Genomic DNA, 25,818 nt, shown 5'->3' on the forward strand with positions numbered 1-25,818 from the left:
GCGGTGATTGATCATTAAAAACTTCTCTGGGTCCACAAAGTATTGGATCATGCTGATATTTGTGCGGTACTTACATCCAGGTCTTTGTGACCTTATCAACGGGTTGGATGGCGAATAAACATTCCGGTGGCCCCCTAGAAGTTTCTAAAGGTGGGCGTTCAATCACCACTTTTTCTTGTGGTGTGGTCCACCTGAGATCTGGACCTGCTGCATTTTTGTGTTCATACCTTGAAATAATATTTTTAAACGGATGGACGGCGTGGATATAGGACACATACATCAAGGTGGGCCCCACAGTCAGGGATCCACCAATGCCAGGTTTGGGATTCCAGCCTGCCCCTGCCAGGACGGACACGGTCCAAGCAGGGGCTCTGTGGGGCCACCGTGATGTATTTGTTTTATCCACGCCGTCCATACATTTTTAAAGATGATTTTATGGCATGAGAATAAAAATGATGTAGATCCAAAGCTCAGGTGGACCACAGAGGGGAGATTAAACGCCCACCATTAAAACCTTATTGGAGCCACGGAAGTTTTGATCAAGCTGATAATTGTGTTTTCCCCTCATCAAGGTCAATGTGACCTTGTGAACATGTTAGATGGAAAATAAACATTACGGTGGGCCTTAGGAAGCTTTCAACAGTGGGCATCATTATCACCGCTGCTTCTTGTTTTGTGGTCCACTTGAACCTTGGATCTTACTCAAATGTCGTATCATGATGTAAAATCATCTTTAAAAATGGATGAACGGCGTAGATATAACACATACATCACGGTGAGCCGCACGCAGAACGCAATCCGCGTCCGTGGATGGGAAGGCCCCACACGCGTGTGCCTAAACACACCTGGGAGCGGATTAGGTGTTACCCCTACCGTAGGGCCCAAATTGATGATTTTTTGTATATCCATGCCGTCAATACATTTATATAGACAATTTAAGTAAGGTTTACCAAAAACTATGCAGATTCAAATCTCATGTGGGCCACACCAATGGAAAGAGTGGTGATTGAGTGCCTTACCATAAAAAATTCCAAAGGGCCCATGGTAATGTTTTAATAATTTTTATTTTAAATCCAACCTGTTGATAATATCAAGAAGATATGGATTAAGTGAAAATAGAAATATCAGATCGTTACAAAACTTTTGTAGCCCACAATTTTTTAAAAATATTTATCACTGTTTCTATTGGTATGGTCCACCTGAGACTTGCAGATTATTATGATTTGGTATAGAATACTAAAATGAGATGGAAAAATATATGGACGGTGTGGATATACAAAAAATATATCAAGGTAGGACCCACACGGTTAGTGTAACACCCACTAAACTGTTACCCGGGTAACAGACTAACAGCTAATCCGCTCCCTAATGAAATAGTAGCGTCAAATAAAGGCTGCTCCTGCCATTTCCTTATTCTCTCCACTCCGAATCCGAAACCTTTTGAGAGGAGACTGAAATGGCGTCAAATGACCAAACTACCCCTCCTCCTCGTCCTCCTCCTCCTCCTGAGAACTTAAACGGCTCCTCCTCCGCACCCTTAGAAGAAGGAAAGAGCATCAGTAAAAAGGCCGCAAAGAAAGAGGCCTTGAAAGCTGAGAAAGCCATGAAGCGTCAGCAAGAAGCTGCTGCTACTGCGGCATTGTCTGCAAATTCCCAAGAAGCCGACCCTCTTTCCATAAATTACGGCGATGCCCCACTCGTCGACCTCCAATCGAAGGCGGTCAGCGGCCGGAATTGGACTGATATCCATTCGTTAACTGAGGACTTGAAGGATAAGCAGGTTCTGATCCGTGGGCGGGCCCAGACGATCCGAGTCGTTGGAAAGAACGTGGCGTTCGTTGTCCTGCGGAGGAAGGGTTTCACGGTCCAGTGCGTCGTTACTGTCACTCAGGAGCTTGTCAGTAGGCAGATGGTTAAGTTCGCTGCTGGCCTGAGTAGGGAGTCGATCGTGGATATCGAAGGAATCGTTACCGTTCCTGGAATTCAGATAAAGGGCGCCTCGCAGCAGGTAATTCTGTAATTCTGTGGGTGTATACACACACACACACACACACGTTGATTTTAAAAAAGTAGGGAAATATAAGAATTTTGTTTTTGTATACAATATGCTCCATTTTATTATGATTTAAATACTTGAATTTTGGCTAAGAGCAATGCTTGGCCTGAACTATTGGCATTGTTTGGATGGTGGGCCCCACCTTTTCAGTAATCCAGACCGTTCATCTGGTGGGGCATGTTATGGATGGGCAATTTACTGAAGTTATTTTCCATTGAACATATCAATCATCTAATTGGTGAGCTTTTCCCAATCATCTTTGACCATCAGCTATATCTATCATTGCCATCCATTTGCAAGCCAGCAATTTGGTGCGAGGACTGTCCAAATAGGTGTGGATTGCGAGATGATTGGTCTGGATCACTACAAAGTGGGTGACATCCTCTATGGAATGCTGGTCTGAACTTTGTACTAAAAATGTTGCTAGTTCAGCTGAGCCCGGTATGTTTGTCATTGTAAAGAGACCTTTTACACTAGCCAAGTGCTTATTGCGTATTACTATCACGAGTTTGGTGATCTGTGCACCAACGGATTGAATTCGATTTCAAGAAAAAATCCTAGCAAAGAGGACATCTAGCAAGTAGTCTTAATCTCTACTTCTGTTCTTTCCTAAAGTAACATAACATAATACTTGGAGGGCAATGCCTAGAAATATTGCAGAGTATAGTGGATCATAGTCATGCATGAACTATTGTGCACGTGGCAGCCGGCAGGCACGCATTCAATATAATCCATCCAAATTGTGGGCCCCATTGTTTACAAATCTTAGCAACCGACCGGACTATGCTAATGTTCACATCAATTGGTACTTGCCCATATTAATTTGTACTGTTGATCATTTTCTTTTTAACTGTCCAGTTTATAGCCAATGGTCTATCTTGGTGGGGATCCTCCTAGCAATGGGATTTTAATCTACACCATATTCGCATGGCGGTGCTCAAGTTGGACTGTTTGGATTAAGCATGTCTGCAACATGTATGTTGGATCCTCCAATCAATGTGATTTTGGTCTTATGCCCCATTCGCAGTGGGGCCTTCAAGTTGGACGATTTGGATTGGGTATGTCTGCAGCATTTGTGTTGATGCGTGCTTGAGTATTAACCACAACCATAGGATATCATATGGTTCTTCCAGTAGAAAAAAGTTTGGATGCTTTTAGCCATTTCTTGTTCCCACCTTGGGATCAGAAGTTTATTTCTCTGTATGTTCTTACTTTGGCTGCTTCCATTTTGGTCTTTTGTTTGTTCTTTTTCTCAGCCTTGGGTCAATTCACCAAGTGTTCTTGCCATCAGTGGCAATCAGCATTATTCCACTCTGCTTTTGTTTTACTTAAATAAATGGTGGATGACCCTTAGATTTCAAAATTGCATCACTTTTTCCGCAGGTGGAGGTACAAGTAAGAAAAATCTACTGCATCAGCAAAGCAGTGCCGAATCTGCCTATCAATATTGAGGATGCTGCTCGGAGTGAAAAAGAAATCGAGGATGCTAAGAAGGTATGCACTTTCTAATGAGTTTTTCCCCCCTTTTGGCTTTTATCGAGTGGTTTTCTATATATATATATATAGGTTGAAATTGGGAGCTTTTCTATGTACAATGTAAATAAAGCTCCAAGGAAAAGATCTAATTTTTAAGACAAACGATTATAAACCCAATCCTTACATGAGGAGGTAGTGATGGTAAATAACGAATCTAGGCTCTTCGAGTATGGTAATTGGAATGACTAAAATCCCTTATTCATGCTCAACAGTTTCTTCTGGCACTGTATCTCTAGAACTCAAGCATTTTCAAATTCCCCTCTGTGCATAGCGCACAATGGTTGTGCTAAGGTGGAGTGTAGGGCCTGCTCCAATTGGCATGTGATTCATGTTGGTAAAATCATGGATTTGTTTCCTGCTATCCACAACCAACTACTTGGGCATGACCTTTCATGTGGGTGCTTTGTGTTTCATGTGGATAATCTCTTTATTCATTGCTCATTTGCGAGGAAAATGTGGGGTAGTGTTTCTTCAAACTGTTTGATATGGCTTGGGTGATGCCCGAGTCGGTAGGGGATTCATTCTTGGTTTGGGATGGAGTGGGCCTAGGAAGAATCGCTTTAATTTTGTGGAGTTTATTCTTTTTAGCTTCCCTATAAGCTATATGGGGGGAAAGAAATGGGAGATGCTTCCACAATGCATCTCTTAAGGGAGAGGAAGTTTTTTTGAAAGCTCATCTTTTTGTGCTTGAATGGGCTTCTTATATCAAATCAGTGGATGATTGTAATTTTTCTTTTTTCTTAGGTTGTAATTTTGGCACCATCTAGGCGCCTTTTTATAAAATTTCTTGTTAGGCTTCCAAAAAAAAAAAAAAAAAAAAAAAAGAAAGAAAAAAAAAGAAAAGAAAAAGAAAAAGAAAAAGAAAAAGAAATGAAAATAAAAGAAAAAAACCTCCATGGCCTACTTTGCTTGCTTGTCACCCTTTGGGACTTGAGGAATAATTGGCATGGGGATCAATACTGGGTGGGACCATGTTGGCATGTGAGTGGTGTCAATGTGAGCTTTTGCCATGGTTGGTTCCAAGAGCTTGGTAAAAGAGGAAAGTTGGGTGTCCAAGTGGTCAGCCATTGTGGAACTTCTGCCAATCTTCCATTTAGAAGCCGACCCCAAATTTCTGGGGGCAAGGCTGATGATGATTTTTCTCTTTTCCCTTTTGTTCCTTGCTTCATATGTACCAATCAATCCTTCTCTCCCATTCGTTTAATAGTAGTTTGATGGTTGTAGGCTGGAGAACTGCTTGTCAGTGTTGTTCAAGACACACGTTTAAATTATAGAGTTCTCGACATGCGGACAACTGCTAATCAAGGGATATTCCGAATTCAATCTCAAGTTGGAAATGTAAGTGTATATACTTCTGGGTTAATCTGTCTGTTTAGAACTTTTGGTGGTTGTTTTATATTCGGATGCTTTCTCCTACTCAAGGCATGCATGGTTACAGAGGTTGCGTTCTAGAGAAACCCATCATTTCTGAAAAAAATTGGACTCCCTTCTGCACTCCAGCCTGAGCAAATAAAACTAACTCACAGGTCATCTCTTATTAATCCACCATTTTGCACAAATGATTCAAAGGGCCTGAACACCTGTTTGGGTCTCTGTGCATGGATTTTTTTATTTTTATTTTTTGTGGTCTTGGTCCTTATTGTCAGAATCCCTAGAGTGTCGCTCTAAATGGCGTCCATAATCTGCTCCACTATTCCAGTAGGAGACCCCCACTAGTTCTCTCCTGGGTAACTTCTGGGTCAAGGGCATCATGACCAGCCGCACTACTCATCTGGAGATGCATGGATTCCATTCCAGTGATCACTGACCAAAATAATCCCTCAACGAAAAAGCATTCAGAATGGCTCTAAGTAACTAAAGTAGGTCTAAAATGTGTGGTTGCAAAAATCCTATAAAGGCAAGTTTATCTCTTCCCGAGCCCACAGAAATTTTGCACAGGTACCACGGGCCTTGAAGAATCAAAACACCATCGGCCAGGGCATTATCATCTTCGAAATGACCTTCATAACTTTTACCAGATATATTAGCCTCTCTGAAATGTGTTGCAAATCTGAAATTAAATCGTTGAGTTGACACGATTTGTATGTTTCTAAGGTTCTTTTGTATCATCCAATAAAAAAAGAAGAAGAACAAAAAAAAATCATTTTTACCTTTCCTTGAGACTTGCTCAATGTGCATCCCTGTTTCAACTTAGATAAGGCTTCTCTCGTTCTATCGGTGTGTATGTATGACTTTGACTGTATGCATGTGTGGAAATCTTCTGGAAATTATTCCCATCCCATCCCGTCAGGTTCTTATTTCAAAACCCCTCACTTTTTTCATTTAATTTATTTTCTTGCTTATGAAAATTTCGTATTAGTTGGAAACATATCTAGATCCATGTATGGTGATGGCAGATATTCAGACAGTTTTTGTTATCCGAGGACTTTGTTGAGATCCATACTCCAAAGTTGATAGCAGGCTCAAGTGAAGGTGGCTCAGCTGTTTTCAAGTTGGACTACAAAGGGCAGCCTGCTTGCCTAGCACAGTCACCTCAGCTTCACAAGCAAATGTCGATTTGTGGTGATTTTGGGCGTGTTTTTGAGATTGGTCCTGTTTTCCGAGCAGAGGACTCCTACACACACAGGCATTTGTGTGAGTTTACTGGTCTTGATGTTGAAATGGAGATTGAGGAACACTATTTTGAGGTTAAGTTCGATTTTGAATTTCTTTTGGTGAGCTACGGGAGTCAGTCCATGTAAACTATCCATTCTTGTGGTGAGGATTTGACTGTATTTATGCAGGTCATGGACATTGTGGACCGCTTATTCGTGACAATGTTTGACAGATTGAATGAAAAATGCCAGAAGGAACTTGATGCAATTGGAAAGCAGTATCCTTTCAAACCTTTGAAGGTTGGTATGCTCATTTTGAGTTTCAAAAATTTTGTTTGGTTGATATTGATGTTGAGTTCATTTGACATTATCAGCTTGCCTTCGTTATCATCTGTGGATGTCATAATGAGTACTCCTTTTTCCAGCTGAAAATATACAAGTAATTCTTATTTTCACATTATGTGGTTCTGATTGTTGACGTTTTATTGGGAGTGACAGTACTTGCGGAAGACTTTACGACTTACTTTCCAAGAGGGGGTTCAAATGCTTAAGGTTTGTATTTTTTGTGGGCATCCTAATTTTCTCTTCTGTACATCATCGAGAAAATTTGCATGCTTTGGATCAGTGCTGTTCTCTTGCATGCCTTGATTTGTTAAGTTGGCATTTATTAACATGAATGCTGACATGTCTGTTGCTGTCAGGCAAACCTCGAGATGCCTGAATGCAGAAATGCTAGTATCTATAGATTAGCATATTCCATGCATGAATAGGAAATAACCAAGAATGAATAAACACTTGGAATTCCATGATGTATCTTTGGCTCATGTATTCTTCAATTAGGAAAAGTTTCATTATTTTTTTAAAGGAGAAAAATGGATAAAATAAGGTGTCTCAAATTTCACATTGACAAATGTTCGAGAGCTGTCTTTTATGTTTTGAAATGAAAAAAGAAAAAAGGAATGACCTCTATTTATTTTATTGACAAGCATTTCTTGATGCCAACTATGCTGATGTGACTTGTTTCCATAGGAAGCTGGTGTAGAAGTTGATCCTCTGGGGGATCTAAATACAGAATCAGAGAGAAAATTGGGCCAGCTTGTTCTGGAGAAGTGAGCTGTTTATTCTTTCCCTTTTCTTTGGCAGCTTTCTTTACCACCTTATTTGGATACCCATTTATTTTTCACGCTTAAGTGGAGCAATAATCATCAGACAAAAAGTTGACTTTTTTATTCTGAACTTAGGTATGACACGGAGTTCTACATACTTCATCGCTATCCATTGGCTGTTAGACCATTCTACACCATGCCATGTTATGATGACCCTGCTTATAGTAACTCATTCGATGTTTTCATTCGAGGTAAGAAACTCATGATTCTGTGTGAATATGTGATTCCTGCAGATCAAATACGGATTGATACTGGCATTCAAGAACTTGCTTCTTTCTGATTTCATGGTGGTTCCTTAATACAACTTTCTTCATTAATTATTTAGGTGTTTTGTATACCCCCATTAAGGCTTGTGAGTCTCAGTATGTCCAGTTGCAGACACGTGCATATATGATCATGCAACACTTTTGAATATTTTCTTGCATTTGCACAAATTCCTGCAGCTAGGCATAATAAAAATGCATTTCTCTTCATTAGTAATGCAAGGACAGTGTTTGGGTGTGAGACAGATGAAGTGCCAGACATGGCAATCTTGACAGAGCTGATATATTGACACATCCATAAATTTGTATGATAATATTTAAAGATGCATTATTACTTAAGGGCTGTTTGGTTTGGAGTAATACCAGTGGGTACCATGGTATTTTTTTTTTCCTGACCGGTATTCATTGTAGAAAAAGCAAACACCCAAAAGTAATCATTGCAGTCTTCACTGAAAAGCTAGCTAAAAACTGCAACCAGAAAATATTTTTCCCATAGATGAATATTTTTTCACTACAGCTTATGGCAGGGGGGAGAATTGCAGTATTCATCATCTACCTAAATTGCCCCTAGAGTATCAATTAATAAGAAAATGTGTATCTTTTTCAGTAGGATTGCACTAAGCTATGATACAAACCAAGAAAAACATAGGGATTGTTCAGATTTTGTCCAAATTGCCATCCAAAGTCTTTTTCAATATGGTTACAACAAGCGGTGCAGCAATTTCTCAAAAAATATGGAGTGCCCTTGCAGAATATGATTATTTCTAGGCACCTAGTTTTGCTTCTTCACTTGAATAGCTTGGATTATTTCTAGCACTTGCAAGTTGCAATGTTTGTTTATACAACTATACTGGTATAGGTTGTTTCTTGCTCCTTGGCGTATTCAGACGTACGAAAAGTTGCGTGCAGCATATCCTTGTATTCTTTAATTGTTCGTGCCCTTGCCGAATATGCTTATTTCTAGGCACCTAGTTTTCCTTCTTCACTCGAATAGCTTGGATTATTTCATGCACTTGAAGGTTGCAATGTTTATTTATACAACTATACTGGTATAGGTTGTTTCTTGCTCCTTGGGGTTTTCAGACGTACAAAAAGTTGCATGCAGCATATCCTTGCATTCTTTATTTATTCTTGGACTGTCTAAAACACGCATGTGTTGCCCACATCCCCATCTCTACACCGAACTAAAACCCTCAGTTTCATGCCATGGAACTATATTTTATTTTATTTTATTTTTTTATAGTCCTACTATCTGAGTGATAAAGCAGGGATGCTTTTTAGTTAATTTCTCAGCCAATGTGGCATTTAACTGTTTGAAAGGAAAGATCCAAAATCTTTTCTTAAAGAACACTAGAAATGCTAGATTATTTTCTTCCTCTTAACTTTTAGCTATTTCTCGAAGGTGAGGAGATCATTTCAGGAGCTCAACGCGTACATGTACCCGAGTTTTTGGCTACCCGTGCAGAGGCCTGCGGTATTGATGTCAAGACTATATCAACATACATTGATTCTTTCAGGTGTGCTTTTTCTCCCTTCTTTGCTATATGTTCCATCCCTTGGATTTTTCTTTTCCTTTTTCTTGCCTAGACCATAAAAATAATAATAGTAATAATTTTTTTTTTTTAAAACCTTACTACCACCATTGTAAACTTGTTCATTGTATAGACTATTAGATGACTCTTGATTATAATCAACCTATATAATAGTCTACTACATTGCATCTGGGGGAGTTTATACTCTCATTGCTAGTCCCCAGTCTGGATAAAAGGAGGGTTGCGTCAGGTTGGCAGTTGATGCTAAATTTACGCCAAAACTTCCAACATGTATCTGAATAATATGACTTTCCAAACTCATGCTATAGTGTTCCTTGTAAGCGACGCACTTCCATGAAACTTGGGTATGGTGAGCAATGGCTAAGGGTTGGCTAGGGCTTCCCTAAAAGCAACACGCCACAACATCACATCGTTGCCATGAGAAGTAAGCAAGGGTTCCTGCGTCATTTTGGATAGTGTGGGTAAAAAAGGTAAGTCCAGGAGAACAAGATTCATGTTGCTGAGTGGAGTATAGGAACATTAACAGGTAAGAGTATGGAGTTGGTATATATGATGAAACGAAGGAAAGTTAACATAGCTTGCGTTTAGGAGACCAAGTGGAAAGGGGCAAAAGCTATAGAAATCGATGGATGTAAGCTTTAGTATATAGGAAAAGACAACAATAGAAAATGGGGTGGGGATATTGGTAGATAAAGATTTAAAAGATAAATTTATAGATGTTGGGAGAATAAGTGATAAGCAAGGGAAACCCGAAGAAAGAGAAAAATGAAGAAGACAAAAAAACTATCCAAGCACTCCAACAAAACAAAACCACCTTGGCCTTAAGGGGCCCAATCCCTAAATAAAACCAAAAACCCTCGAGAACATGGCAACTGCTGAAGAAGAGAGGTTTCTGAAACAACGGTTATTGCGTTCAGCCCACACCGCCCAGAGAACCTCAGAGAAGATAGACTGCCACTTTCTTTTTCCTAACGCACCTCCCCACAAATAAAAGTCCTAATGTCCTATCCTAAGGTCCACACTCAAGATGGACTGTGATAAGTGGCCCGGATGACCCAATCATGCTCTCCAAGCCATTTAACTGTCCGATTGTGTCCTCCTCGCAAACCAATGGTCGGATGGTCTACCAATAGCAGCCCATGTGGTCAGATGCACCGATATATGTATGTGGGGACTTCAGCTCGGTCCCCGGGTCCCCATGTAGTCATCATTCATCCATAACGAAACTGATGCTGGGCCTGGGGGCCTCCTTCTCTGGTATACTCGTAATGGTGCCCGGATGTCCTCATCAGGATTCTTGTGGCTGACCCCAATAAGTTGGTTAAGGCTCAAATGATGGTGATGATGATTATGATGACCACCATTGTAGCACCAGTCCTTTCATTTCTAATTCTTCTTTATCAAGCGAAAGTCATAATTTTTAATGAAATTGAAATATTCTAGAGACAAGTCCATTGCGGTGAGGCTGCAGTAGCTTCACGTGGCAAAGCTCTCAGAGAATTTCATTTAGTGTCCAAAACCCTAGTTAAACTAGAAAAGAGGTAACTCCCATCTCCTTGAATGGGAAGAACACTCACCAAGGGGTTGGATAGTCTTCTGGTCATCTAACCATGTGGAGCTTGGTCTGTCAGGCCCCTCTTGTTGATAGACCATGTCCCAAAATCTCCTTCCTGGGACATCTCGTTATCATCATCATTATAGATTTTCTCCTATCAATTCAGTATTGTCTTTTAAATTAATGGAGAAGCTCACGTTGAGATCACCACCCCAACTATTACGTATACACCGGCAAGTGTCAGGAAGAGAAATGCAGAAGATGGCTAGGATCTTCTAGTCTGGGTGATTCTTAGGATACGGTCTATCTATGATGGGATCCAACATTCCAGTGGTCTGGATTGACGAACCATGGGCCACTGCATGTCCTCGAGGCGAGGGTCATATAATGCCTATTCTCTCAAATAGTTATATCCTGGGAAAGAAAGAGAAAAAAAAAAAAAAAAGAAGAAAGGAAAAGAGAGAGACCATCATCACAAATTAACTTCTCTTTTAATGCATAACCAACTGGAATCATAGGTTCAACACTCTCTTGGTCATTGTATCTGAGTGCTAGAAATCCATGAAAGGTATTAATAATGTTAATGAATCAACCAACGTTTCAAGTGAGGAAACCTGTCTTTGCTTTCCCAACACCCATCCGATTCCAATTATCGTAATTATCAGTACTTATTGGTGCCTTTATCATTGTTGTTTTAGAAGTCAGTAAATTGTCTAACTTACTGTTCATCTTTGAATGGCTCTCTTGCTCTTTCTCTCTCCCAAATGATTGCTTATTTTCCTTTTTTTTTTTTTTTTGGTTATCTTTACTTGTTCATTTTGAAGACTTTATAACTTGAACAGAACGGATATTCTACTAATTTCTTAGGTTTGCTTAATTAATCTTTATTTTATGTCTTTACAATTTTTATTTCTAACAGGTACGGAGTCCCTCCACATGGTGGTTTCGGTGTGGGTTTGGAGCGTGTGGTAATGCTCTTCTGTGCTCTGAACAACATCCGCAAAACATCACTTTTCCCACGCGACCCACTCAGGCTAGCCCCCTAATTTCAACGGAGTTTTTTTTTCTGGTTGGGGGGGGGGGGAGACCAGTAATTCGGATTGTCTCTGGGCCTTCTAGAGGGTAGAAGCAATGAAAAATAAGAATAAAAAGAAAAAGAAAAGGAGATTTACAATGGTTTTTGGGGTCCAAACTAGAGTCCCAAATATAGTTATTTTAGATGCCAAAATGATCTTAGTTTATCAATTGATTTAAAGGCGCCCATCATGGGTGGGAGATGCGCCAAAAATCTCCCATATTGGAAGATGGTGAGCCTTTAACCTTTGGCCTATGTTTTGTTCAACATCGGCAGTTGCTTTATTTATTTATTTGTTCTCAACTTTCTGTTTGTACGCTGCAGAATGAAGAGTTGGGATCTCCAATCTGGATTTTTCTGCTCATTCCCCATCTCCTGTGGGCCTGACAGATTGACGGTCTGGACAACAGACCACTGGTTCCATGCACAGCAATCAACTGGACATGCACCATAGTTTGAAAACTCAGGTCGGGTCTACTTGAAGAGTTGACCGAGTCTTTAATCAACTTGAATCGATATTTTTTTTATAATTAAAGTTATAGTATTTAGTACATTTAAAAACCGTGGGACTAGATAATATAATTGAAATAACCAACTTAGACACAAAAGCATAGTGCATATGACAAATATCGTTCTTGGGATTTCTAGGTACATGAATTTTTTGGGATATTTCAAAATTTGAGGTTTTCCTCGGGATATTATTGGGAAAATTTTGTTAAAAATAAAAAATGAGTAGATTAATAAATAGTTTTAAATTTTCAAATATATAATTATTAATGAATTACTCAAACCTTGAATAATTTTCAAGTTAATATCTGGATATATCGTTGGCCTTTTTTTTTTTTCTAAATGTCCTAGTTGCTTTATTTATTTATTTATTCAGTTTAGATTATTGAATCACTAGCCCTGTGCGTGAGCAGTCAACTGCATGTGTACATGAACTCCATTCAAGTCGCTTCTAGCAGGGTCGGGTCCATATTTCTAAAACTTGGCCTAGTCAATTCAACTCAGTGGGATTTCGAGCTCTCATATAAACTTGCTGAATGGCCTGACTTGGTCAGGTCTTTACAAGACTTGTCGAGTCAGGTCTCGACATAGTAAACTAGCTTTTGTTTTGAAAACTAAAAATGCTTTCCAAATTAATTCCAAGAGGCAACTTCATCTATAAAAACAGACAGGAGCTTCCACTACACTATCATGTGTGGTGTATAGTTTAGGCATTTTAATTATTTTATTGGTTTTCAACAGTTTTAAATGCATTTATTTCAAAAAATCAATTATTAAAATGTTGAGTCAATTCGTGAAAGACTCAGTGGAGTCTTTGAGTTGACCCGACCTAGCTAGACATCAACTCGATTCGAGTTTTCAAGCTTTTGAACTATGGTCGGGTCAACTCAAAGGCTCGACCCGTCTTTAATTGACCCGATATGTCATGTCGATAATTAAATTTATAGTATTTAGTGCAGTTAAAAAATGTAGGGAATAAACAAAGTGTACGCTGCACATGATAGTGCAATGGGTCTCCTTTTTGAATGGAGAGTCATGGCCTCACCCGTGGGGGCTACCTTGATGTATGTATTATGTATCCATGCTTTCCAATACGTTTTTCCATATCATTTTATGCATTATACCACAAATGAAACGGATCCAATTATCATGTGTAAAATACCATAAGACACAGTGTTGATTGACCATTAAGGAGCCATAAAAGTTTTGCATCAAGCTACTATTTGTTTTTATCCTTCTCCAGGCGTATGTGACCTTATCAACGGATTGGATGGTAAATAAAAACTACGGAAACATTAAGGTGCGTCCTAAGAAGCTTTTAATGGTAAGATGGTCAATCACTGGTAATTGGATCTCCTTCATTTTTAGGATAATGCCCTGAAATGATATGTAAAAATGGATGGACAGCGTGGATACATAATACATACATCAAGGTGGGGCCCTACTGTAAGGACCGCACCGTCTTGGGCGTGGCCGGGATCTCACCTAATCCGCTCTCTTTTGAATCCTAAAAACAAAAGCCAGATGAGTGGGAAGTGACTCGGTCGAGTCAGTGGTGAGTCAATCAAGTTGGCCGAGTTTTCAAGCTGACTCGAAAAGTCTTGTCAAGTACTGTACGGTGTGCTGGCAAACATCTCATTTTGAGCTGACTCGATCTGAAAAAAATTCATGCTGGCCAGCGAGTTTCGATGAGACGTTCCATGAATATGATACCTGGGTTGGAATCTTGTGATCACCCAGTTCTAGAACCCCCATGATATGATATGTGCTATTTTTTTGCACAATAAGGTAGGCAGAATTTTCTCTGATAACTGTTAAAACACCTGAAATCTGGTGGATCTAGACCATCCATTTAATGGATGATCAAAATGAGAATGCCCTCCTCGACTGTAGAAATTGATAGGTTGGATAAGATTCTCTTCTATGTGGTGGGACTATTACGACGAATACCTAATGTACATTTGATAAGGAAGTTTTAACTTATCCATTAAACTAATCAAATGACTAACAGCTACACAAAAGCTTCTAGAAGGGAACAGACGAACAGTCTTCATTGACAGACAGGTTTGATGTTTTTTAAACTCTTGGATAGTCATTGGATTTTGTAAAAGTGTGCCTCTTTTGCACGAGTGAGGCAAGTGTGCAGCGAGTGCAATCTGCATTAGTCTGTAAAGAGCCAGACACGTGCGTAAATACATAATGTATGGGCTAGTACGTAGCTGGGCCCAGATTGGACCCGGCATAAATATCTTCTATTTTCAAAAGTTTCAGCTTTGAAAAACGCTTTGTAGGGCTGATAGCTGGGCCAAGATCATGAATCGGACCTGAAATCAGGCCCATACATTTCTGCTCCGATTAGATCTAAATAGGATCCCTACCCATGCACGTGGCATCTACCTCAAATCCACACCACCCAATTAGAGGGACCCAATGAATGGTTCAGAACATGCCCCGTGTCTAATCAGAGCTCTTCAAAGGAGACTAGTGTTTTTTTTTTTTTTTCCAAATCTCATGCAGTCTGACAATACTGCATTGGATTTGGGGCCCACCGCGAGAAATCCACTCCGCTTCTCAAGCTCACAGAAGGAAATTAGTCCAGAAACAAGGGAGATCCAAAACTCAGGTGGACCATGCCGTACGAAACAATGGGGATTGAATGCCAGAAACTTTGTAGGGGCCACAGAAGTTTTGAATCAGGATGATATTCGTGCGAACAGTTTATCCCAGTGGTAATAACCTTATTAACGGTTTGGATGATGGTCAGATCCAGGAACTTTTCAACGGTGGACGTTTCCATTTTCACTGTTTCCTGTGGTGTGGCCCACATGAGTTCGGAGCCTGAGAAACTGATAGACAGAGTGGATTTCTCATGGGAATATCTGTGGGGCCAACATAATTTCCACTGACAGGCAATCCGCATCCACTACTCAGTTGTCTGATTTCCCTTGCCTTAATATCAATATCCAGCAGATGGAAGGCGCAAATCTCGCACACGTCTTCTGTATTGACACGTGCATCTTACCAACCTCGACTCCTCCAATAAGCAAACTCGCGAAAAGCATATCCCGGGGACGCGGATTGCGTACTACCCCGCCCGTCCCTAGCTCCGAACGGGCAGTTCTGAGGGCGGGCCCACCATGACGTATCTGTACATCCAAGCGGTCTATACCTTTTCTCAGGTTATTTTAAGGCATGAGCACAAAAATGAGGCAGATCCAACGCTCAAGTGGACCACACCACAGATGACTCTTGCATTTAATGCAACTGACATTTAATGCTTTGTGCATTTTAATGCAACCAAGCTTATTATTTGGTGTGGTCCACTTGAGCGTTGGATCTGACTCATTCTTTTGTTCATGTCTTAAAATAATCTAAGAAAAGGGATTGACGGCTTGGATGTACAGATACATCATGGTGGGCCCGCCCACAGAACTGCCCGTTCGGAGCTTGGCGGGGGTAGTACGCAATCCGCGTCCACATCCCAGCATCTCTCCGTAATTTCATCAAACTTGAGTGGCATTCTCTTCGGCGTGCCCCTACCTTGTAGTCGTGCTTTTGAATACGGTACTTTCCAAGGCAATTAAAAATCTAATAAGACAACGCTTACAAAAGGTAAAAACGCTTGCGTGGTAGCTACCGAGGTCACTTTCTCGAACGTTGATGAAACGACTTAACCTTCATGAAATCTACTCCGTTCATCAATTCTATCATCCCTTTTTTTTTATTTAATCCCAAAAATCAGGTTGATTAGATATTCAGGTGGGCCACCCCAAAGAATTATGAAAACATATAAAGTCACGTAGTATGAACCACCTGAGTTTTTGAACACTGATTTTTTTGGCATTTCTCTCATCCTCATGAGGCACATCAGATGAATGGATTGGATGGTGTATAAACACTTCTGTAGGCCTACATAAAACTAGTGGTGGACGTCCCATCCCAACTTTTTTTTACTTACCCGTGTCTGATCTCAGCTATGGATGGTCATGATTTTCGGGTTCCATGGTGAAGATGAGGCTGCGTACCAGATGGACGGGGTGGATCTGCTGAAAGTTCTGTGACTCTCGGTGCGCGAGTACGCTAGTGCAGCTCCTCACAAAACCCATCCTCTATCTTCGTAAAAACCGAGTTTCATGGCTATAGATAGAAATCCTAGCAGGCAGGCCCCTGGCTTCCCTACCATTTTCGAAGAAACTCAGCAGCGAGCCAGTGGGCCCAGAGCTCCGGTGAGGTGGTGACCACCAGGCTCAAAGGAGCCTTTCTTTTCTATATCCCCATAGAATCCTGATCGTCAGATCTTAATCGACGGATAAGATTGAGCTAGAATCACATTCATGGGGAACTATTGTAGCTCTGAAGAACCAATATCAGGTGATTAGTTTCCGTTCCCGTTTCCTTACAGGGACTTATGTCTTTTTTAAATTTCTGTAGCTCGCGGGTTACACAATCCTTGTATTTTCCCTATGTTTTGTGGAGTAACTGTTCCGGTGGATCTTCGAGAATCCATAACACTGGCAAGACGATTTGCTAACCTACACCCCAGGCCAATGAGACCTTAACGTACGCTACCCACAAAATATAGGTTTCTCAAACACTGTTTCAGGCATCAAAGTACCATCTAGCATCTCATTATTCATATATGTAGGGATTGTAGGGTCCTGATGATCAGATAAGCAGGGTTGCATACACATGGGGCCAATGGTTAGCTGATCCAAGCCACCCATGCCATAGGCCCCACTGATTGGAGAGGTAGTGACTTTCTCCTGTAATCGTACGTTGTGGGGCCCACCATGATGTTTGTGTTATATCCACTCCGTCCATTGGTTGTGCCAGTCCATGTTAGGATGCAATGTAAACAATTAGTCAGATTGAAAACTCAAGTGGCCCACACCACAAGAAACAATGGGGATTGAATGCCCACCGTTGAAATCTTCCTGGGGGCCACAAAAGTTTGGATCAGGCTGATATTTGTGTTCAAATTTTATCGGCGTCTTATGAAGGGATTCAATGCCATATAAACTACTCGGTGGGCCCCAGGAAGGTTCCAACAGTCGGCGTTTCCATCCCCACTGATTCATGTGGTGTGGTGCACTTGAGTTTTGGATTTGCCTCATCTCATGTCCTAAAATGAACTAGTGAAATGGATAGATGGGGTGCATATAACACAAAATCACAGTGGCCCCACAGGTTAGGGTTACAGGGGATTCCTATTACCCTGGGTTATAGGCAAATTGCATCTGATGGAAGGAGTCCCCAAAATCTCCCGGAACGAATGATCCTAACCATTCAATTTTGGCCTCTTTTCTGTTGAATATATGTAGTTGCCACATTTTCCCCCTTAACCATCTATTTCTAGAATTGCTACATCTAAGTGTTAGGGTCAATGTCATCAAATGGCATAAGCGATCCTGTGTGACCCAAGGGAGCCGTGCGCTTATGCAATGGCACAGCTCCCCAAACTTAAAAAACAAAACAAAACAAAACAAAAGAAGAAAACTTATAAAAAATATTTAAAATTTTTTATGAAAAAAAACTGCAAGGGTAGATGGTTTTTTTTTTATTTTATATAAATATAGTTTTATGAGACTATTAGATTATAACTAGTCAACTAAACAACTGCTTAAATGAATGCATATACTAAAAAAAGTGAGAGAAAATGAGTGTATTAAGGGAAAGAGTAAGAGAGTTAAGAGATTGAGAGATGAGAGCATTAAAGTGAGTGTGCGAGTGAGAGAGTAACCCAGTTGTAAAAATACGAGGGTGGGAGTGCCTATTTATAAGCCAAAAATGAGAGAAAATGAAAAAAAGAAGTCCCACTGGTTAGAGATCTACTTGTTGGTTGGTTATGCCATTGCATGCTATGCACGTGATGGCGTGATGGCATAACCACATAACTATGGCTTATACAGTCGCACACTTCTCTGTGTGGCCGCATAAGCCCCAATGACACAATAACCATATATGCCATTGTGGCCTAAGCAGTTTACTGGTCCAAAATAGCATATGCGATGGAGAACATATGACAACACTCATTAGGTTCTTCTAGCCTTGAAGATCTCCAGGGCATCACCCATCCGCAGCAAGGCCCATCACATGAACGGTTCTGATTGGCAAACTAGGGACTCCATGTGTATATAATCATGCACATCAGAAAACTATACATTTATCAATGTGCCAGACCATACGATTCCTCTCATGCATGCATTGCCCATGCCCATAGTAGCAGTCAGCAACAGAAATAGTGGAGCATTAATACTCTGTAACTAGACAATTGTAATTTCTGATCTTCTAACAAACATTATCGCTTTCTTTTTCTTTTCTTTTCTTTTTTTCGCTTTCTTCTTCTTCTTTTTTTTCTTTTAATGGTATAAAAATCCAGTTAAAGCAAACCATCTAGCAGCTACATCTCCAACCAAACCAAAGGATACGATTCTTTCCAATATCAACAACGTTGCAAATGCACCACCTACTCCCAAAGATGTCAACGATTTCCGTCAAGTCAGCGGATATATCAATGTTGACATCTTTACATACAACGAGATGAGACTAGCAACCAAGAACTTCCGGCCAGATCAAATTCTCGGCGAGGGCGGCTTTGGAATCGTCTATAAAGGCTTTATAGATGAGAATGTTAGGTCAGGATACAAGCCCACACAAGTTGCTGTTAAAGAGCTTGATCCAGAGGGCTTCCAGGGCGATAGAGAATGGCTGGTAATTCTCTCTCCTTGCAATCTATTCTCTTATTACCTATTCTTTGATTAGTTGTATGAAGAGAACAGTCTCGAAGCTCATAGACATGAAAGGATGGAATTAACTGTTTCTCGGAGCAACTCATCTGAAACATTGATTTTACCAAAATTAAGTTCATCAATCAACATGTGCTCAGACATTAACCTGTCTTGTTCCTAGTCCTGCATGGAGAGAAGCTGAGAAAAATGTCAGAACATCAGAATGTACAGAGAGAGGGAATGGCAATTTGACTCAAAGTTCAGCTTCGTCAGCTTGATTTGGCGGGGTCGTTGTCTGAGTACATTGTCCAAACTCTGGCTTTCAAAGTTTACTCAGCCAATTATTTTAAGGAATTCAAAAGTTTTCCTATTGACCCTGAGAGGGATAGATTCATAAATTGAGAGATAGGTTTCATAGCCAAATCCAACTGAACAAATGGGGAGAAGAATACCTCAGGTTTTTCAAAGTTCAAACATCTCCAGATTCAAGAAATAGCAGTTGGAATAGCATATGAAACATCCACATGCAAGCATTTGCATGAGCATGTGCACATGCATACACACCACAAAAGCCTAAAGGAGAACTCTCCATGAGCACAGGTTCTTAACCCTTTATTAGGGGTGCAACTCAGGCGGGTTGCGCTCAGGTTGATGGGTCTGGCTGGGAGTCAAACTGAGCGTAACCCGACATCAAGAGGACTCAACCCATAACCTTACCCAACCCGAATTCCAACCAGAAGTGTCCAAACTCAACCTGAATTCCAACAAGAAGTGCCCAATCCAAACCCAACCCGAACTCCACTATAATTGACCCAACCGGCCCGACCCAAATACATGTGATAATTTCCAACCTGACCCAAATTGCTCAACCTAAACCCAACCCAAGGACCTAGACAACCCGACCTGAACTCAAGTTCGGGTTCACCCAACCCAAGCTGCAGGCCTACCCTTTTTAAACTTGTCTAGCTTATTTACTTATGGTGTGTTTGGTTTTCCAATTAAAATGGTGAATGGCTGGAAATGGGTAATGATTACTTGCTCTTGTAATTGTGTGGTGACATCACCTACATTTGACTGCAATGATGAGTTTGCTACCTTGTTTGTTTCAGCAGAAATCACTGTAAAAATGATAATTTTATAAAGTAGAAATTTAATGATTACAATTTCCTTTAGTGGTTTTCTTTACAAATGTATTTGACTTTCGATTTACGAGCCATAATTCTTGTTAAAACAAATACCTTGAAATGATAATGATGGCTCATTTACTTTGCATTACATAGTAAATTGGAAAACCAAACACGTCCTTAATGTATCTAAAAAAAAAAGAAACAGATAGACAAATGAACCTAAAGAACCCAACATCCTGCAAGTTCATTTGCAATATGAAAATACCAACAAAAAAAATGCCGTTTACAGAAGCATTAAGTCAGAAAAGTATAACATATAAAGACAATGTATCTAGGACCATGTTAAAACTGCCTGAGACTAAAAATACTACCAAACACTAAGTGAAAAGATAAGTTTAGGGTTTTCCTGGAGCTGTGTGATGCCTTAAATGCACATGAACCTGTGTTTGACACATGCCAGCATGGCAACTCATTGTTGTAGAAGATTTACGTCCTTGTTGGATCTAGGAACCACTGATAACAGACATGTGGAATCTTGTGGAGTAATCAAGCTTGTTATGATGTTTTTTTTTTTTTTTTTTGTTATAATGATTTGATGCTCTATATGGAAATTGTAAGGTGTGTATTCATAGTCTTTCACTTTTTTGCAGGCAGAGGTCAACTATCTTGGGGAGCTTAGTCACCCAAATCTTGTCAAATTAATTGGCTACTGCTGTGAGGATGAGCACAGACTGTTGGTCTATGAATACATGGCCCGTGGAAGCCTTGAAAAGCAACTTTTCCGACGTAAGTGATTAAAATAATCTGTTACTTAGATTTCTTCTATCAATGTCCAACTCTGTTACTTAATTTAATGAAAGCTCATCCTTTAGTCCTATATATACTGAGTTTCCTAAAATAGCTTTAACTTAGGTATCAGCGTCTGACAAGCATACCATGTATACAACACGCCAGACCTGACAAACCAACAGTGACATGATAACAGTTGAATACAAATAAACATATAAATATTTTTCCATATTGGGTGTGTTTGGTTGCACCAAATATCTTGAAATTTGATGATATTTGATGTTTCCAAATGCACCCTTATAAAACATATGAATGCAATCAAAGTTGGTATTTCAAAGGAAGCAAGATTTGCAATTTTCAGGATCTCATCAATAGAAAAAGGATCAATTGTTTTCAGAATTTGGGTGGTTCAGATCACCATAAGAATATTCTGTTATATCCCGAAGGTGCACAAATTGATAGAGCCCAATGCCAGATTCAAGTAAAACACTTGGTTCATCTCTTTTTTGCTTTGTTCACAGGGGCATCTGCTACACTTCCATGGTCTACTAGAATGAAGATTGCCTTTGGTGCAGCGAAAGGGCTTGCCTTTCTTCATGGAGCAGAAAGGCCAATCATCTACCGTGACTTCAAGACATCAAACATCCTGCTGGATTCTGTTCGTCTATTTTCCATTTCTCTCTCTCTTTTTAATGCATAAATGCAAATTTATTGATAAGAAAACAACAAACAACAAGGAGTAACAGGGCCTGGAAACGAACTGCAGCCAGGACTGAAATAAAAGAACAAGGCAGCATGGTGCTGCAACTGGACAATTACAAAGACAGATGACACACCATCTGCTGTAAAAAAAATTCAATTCAGCCCTGCTTCCCCCCAATTTTAGCGAGCACATCCGCAGCAGAATTTGCCTCTAGGCAAATGAGAGAAGGAAACTTCCTAGTCAATCATGAATTTTCCAGCCCTTGTGGCTCCAACCTTGCTAATTTGATGTCTGGCAGGTTCAGAAATCATTGGCAGATTTTGTTTCTTTTCAAAACAGCATTTCAATAACCATATGGAAACAAAAATAGATGAATCCCTGGGTAATCTCCTTCCATCTACTGATGAATCAAGCAGTTGACTATAATCTTTACACCAATCATGTACTTTCCAAGGCCAATAGGGTAGCCATTGGGCATTGCACAAGGAATTTTTCTTAGAACCTTTTGCATCAGGCATTCTCTACCCCCTTGAATGGTTGTACTTCTTAGTTTTTGCAATAACATTGTTATTTATTAAAAAAATCATTTTTTATCTTTTTGTAATACAGTCATCCACGCTACTAACGTTATTTTTTTATGTACCACTCCCATGATGCAAAACCTTTGTAGATAGTCATTTTGGTTATAAAGGTGTCCATACCTAGAGAAAAGACAATCTAATGAATCAATGCAAAAAACAATACCTGTTCCAATGAAAACCCAGTAATTTTGAATATTAGTTCAAACAAAAACCTTTTGGTAGTTTTTCAAGAGATTGTTTTGGTGCTTCCTGTGTATTATATTCTTTTCTCCAATAGAGTCCTAGAAAGTCATCATTGCATCAACTAATGTTAAGCCCCAACCTTGCAGAATTACAATGCAAAGCTTTCAGACTTTGGACTTGCAAAAGACGGGCCCATGGGAGACCAAACTCATGTTTCCACTCGGGTTATGGGTACTTATGGATATGCTGCTCCAGAGTATGTAATGACAGGCAAGTCTGTTGAGAAGACCAATCCGCTGGGTCCCACATAAAAAATAAAAAATTTCAAAAAAAAAAACCAAAAAAAAAAAACTGAAAATGTGCTGTGTAGGAGATATGGAAAATAGGTTTATTGAAACAAAATATCAAGTGTAATATCTTATTTTCATTTATTATTTATACAAGTAGAGCTAGCACATGCAACACATGTAGATAGATAAAATAGTACGTGAGTTGTGGTAGACAGGATGATGCAACCCAAAGGGATGTAAATGAATCAAATAAAAAGAAAGTATAGGTTGTGAGGAGAACCAACCACCCTCTAGTCAAGAACTAGAGATCACATTTTCCCCTCTTATCCTATTCCAAGCAAAGAAAATCTAACTATAGCAATTTTAAGCGTAATAATGCCAAAAATACATGACAATGAAAACAATGATAATAGTAATTATTATTATAATTCCATGCATCCAAGCATAAAGCTGTTTTTTTTTTTGAAGTAACTAAAATGGAAGAATTTATAAATCGGTTAGTCTTTTCACCCTTACAAAATAAACCCTACTAAGGGTGAAAAGACTAAAACACCCCCCTTTTAGTTACTTCATAGTAACTTTTAAGCATGGATATTCAGGTCATTCGCTTCTCTTTCTTTTTCAAAAAAAAAGAAGGTAAAAGTAAAAATATCTATGCCCACCCATGTGACATGTTGGACCCACACGTATTGATTAAAAAAAACTATATGGGAAGGGCTTGGTTGCATCAGAGGGAGGTGAAACAATTGTAAACATTAGGTTTCTTTTGATGAGCTTTCCCATTATAGTTAGTTCACCATTTAAAAAATTGGTGGTCACACTTCAACCATACACAAAGCATAGTTTTATGACAATGTAAACCATCCAAATTGTTGACCCAACTTTAGATGCAGTGCACCTAAAAGTTACACTGAGAACATTACATTTACCATCTGAAGTTGCCCTTGGAATTCGGACCACTGACTGTTTTACTTCTGATCAACCGTTTGATAACAGTCAATTGGATGGTTAGAAGTTAGAACTGCCTGATAGCATTCATTTTATAGATATGCTCCTCACACAATGAGATCAACAATTTGGGAGGTGGAGATTGCTGCATGCAGGTCCTGAATGCAAGGAGATGTCACCAACATTTTTTAAATGATGGTAAATTACAGGAGTCCAGCCGCCTTTTGTGGATAGAGTTGTGCATTGGCCTAGCATACTGTCATACCTTCTAAATTCCTTAACCCTTTAATCAATTTTAAATGCTTTTTGAGTTTCATATCGGCAAGTTTCAGCAAGCAGAAAAACCGATTGCACAAAGTTTTTTCGCTCACAGCCACTTGTGTAACCAGGTATAGCCTATCATGCATTCAGATATTAGCGTTGACTGTGTTATTATCTCATTTTCTTTTCAACTCCCTTGGTGCATGCATGTTCAAGGCATGCCAGCAAACGGGGCATGAGAAAAATCTTAATTTAGCTGTATTCTCCTTTTGTATCTATCATCTATATGATTTAAAGAAATTTCTTGTTATTTGGATACAGTTTTTCATGATATAACGTGTAACAGCATATTTGTCAATATATCTATCAGCTCCACAAACATCCTGGCACAATGGTTTTATGAGGTTGGATGCCAACCATTAACATAGCTTGTAGCTAAACATGCTAAGATGATTGGCTGTGCACTGCACATGCTTAAAGCATGATTGGAAGCCCAACATCAACATGCATTCTAAGCTTCATGTAGCATGAGAGACCAAAAAGATTAGAGACTGAAGAAACAAATATTGCCATAAATCTAACAATTTGATATAAGTGCCCACTAGTTATTCGAACAATCTATTGTTCTTACCAGTGTCATACATACCATCCACATTTACAGTAAGATCAAGATGGAATTTTTATTCAATTACATTTTGATTAATAGAGAAAACCAAGTTGTCAAACCTACTTGGTATTCAAGCATCACAATTTACAGCCTAAACCATCTATTTCTTGTGACCAGGTCATCTAACAGCTAGAAGTGATGTCTATGGTTTCGGAGTTGTGCTTCTTGAGTTGCTCATTGGAAGAAAAGCATTGGACAAGAGTAGGCCAAGCCGAGAACACAATCTGGTTGAATGGGCCCGCCCCCTCTTGAACCATAACCGTAAGTTGATGAAGATCCTCGATCCAAGAATGGAAGGCCAGTACTCAGTTAAAGCTGCCCAAAAGGTGGCCGCCTTGGCCTACCAGTGCCTCAGCCAAAACCCCAAAGGGAGACCTACCATGAGTGAGGTAGTCGGTATCTTGGACACTTTTCAAACGCTGGCAGGCAGCCAGGAAGATCCATTGATCCAGAGTGGAGGTGGCTTTGTGACACTTTATGAGGTTGGCACAATCACAGCAGGTAATCAGGCAGAAGGTAAGCAACATCCAAGAAAGATTCAGGATGAAAGAGAACGTATTACACATCAAAGGACCAAACCAGCACATGGAAGGAGCAAAAGCAAGCCTCCTATTGATTCTGATCTTTACAGCCCTTAAGATTTCAGTCTCCTGGATGTCAAACCTCAGGAAACAAAATTGCCTTCAGCAAGAAATGGTAGTCAGCAAGCATCTATAGATGAGATTGATCTGCATAAGCTCTGAATTTTTATACAAAGCAATCAATTGTTCCCTTTCTTTCATATATATTGAACTAGGAATTTGGATGTGCAAATTGCATCAGATTTCTCCCTAATGTACAAGCCAGACTCAAATTAAAAACTGGTTTTACAACTTCTATTGGTGACAACCAAAAAGTCCACTATGCTTGGAAATATGTCATACAACATACTAGTACCACATTGGCCTTAATTACCAGGAGAAACAAGCTCAAAGCCTGAAGGCCCTACAAGCCGCAAGATCATGACATGTGACCGGCAACATGAGTAGAATTCTGCAACTCTACACAGGAAACAACGGACGTGCTGAATGCTTGATGACAAGTGAATCTTGTAAAACTGGGTTCTGAGGTCATGAATACCCACTTTCAACAGTAGAAAGAAAGTGGAACAACCTTTGGGAATTCAAGGCGTTACCAGAATTTATGCTGCCAATGATATCTAGAAAAGAGTTCCTTTGTTGTTTGACACAATAAAAG

General features: G+C 39.8%; 2 protein-coding genes across 2 annotated transcripts; both read left to right on the forward strand.

Annotated features, from left to right (window-relative positions):
* Positions 1-1,404: 1,404 nt before the first annotated feature.
* LOC131256576 (aspartate--tRNA ligase 2, cytoplasmic-like) lies at positions 1,405-12,101 on the forward strand. The gene is made up of 10 exons (XM_058257477.1): positions 1,405-2,008; positions 3,440-3,550; positions 4,817-4,930; positions 5,989-6,279; positions 6,376-6,486; positions 6,685-6,738; positions 7,216-7,295; positions 7,428-7,543; positions 9,018-9,132; positions 11,643-12,101. The coding sequence occupies exons 1-10, from the start codon at positions 1,457-1,459 to the stop codon at positions 11,767-11,769; spliced, it is 1,671 nt and encodes a 556-aa protein (XP_058113460.1). The 5' UTR covers positions 1,405-1,456; the 3' UTR covers positions 11,770-12,101.
* Positions 12,102-16,334: 4,233 nt separating this feature from the next.
* On the forward strand, positions 16,335-25,458 carry LOC131256578 (probable serine/threonine-protein kinase PBL17). The gene is made up of 6 exons (XM_058257479.1): positions 16,335-16,676; positions 18,685-19,016; positions 20,811-20,946; positions 21,471-21,607; positions 22,563-22,686; positions 24,700-25,458. Exons 1-6 carry the CDS (start codon positions 16,640-16,642, stop codon positions 25,218-25,220), a joined length of 1,287 nt encoding a protein of 428 aa, XP_058113462.1. The 5' UTR covers positions 16,335-16,639; the 3' UTR covers positions 25,221-25,458.
* Positions 25,459-25,818: the final 360 nt, after the last annotated feature.

The sequence above is a fragment of the Magnolia sinica genome, chromosome 9 (assembly GCF_029962835.1).
Source record: "Magnolia sinica isolate HGM2019 chromosome 9, MsV1, whole genome shotgun sequence".
NCBI lineage: Eukaryota > Viridiplantae > Streptophyta > Magnoliopsida > Magnoliales > Magnoliaceae > Magnolia > Magnolia sinica.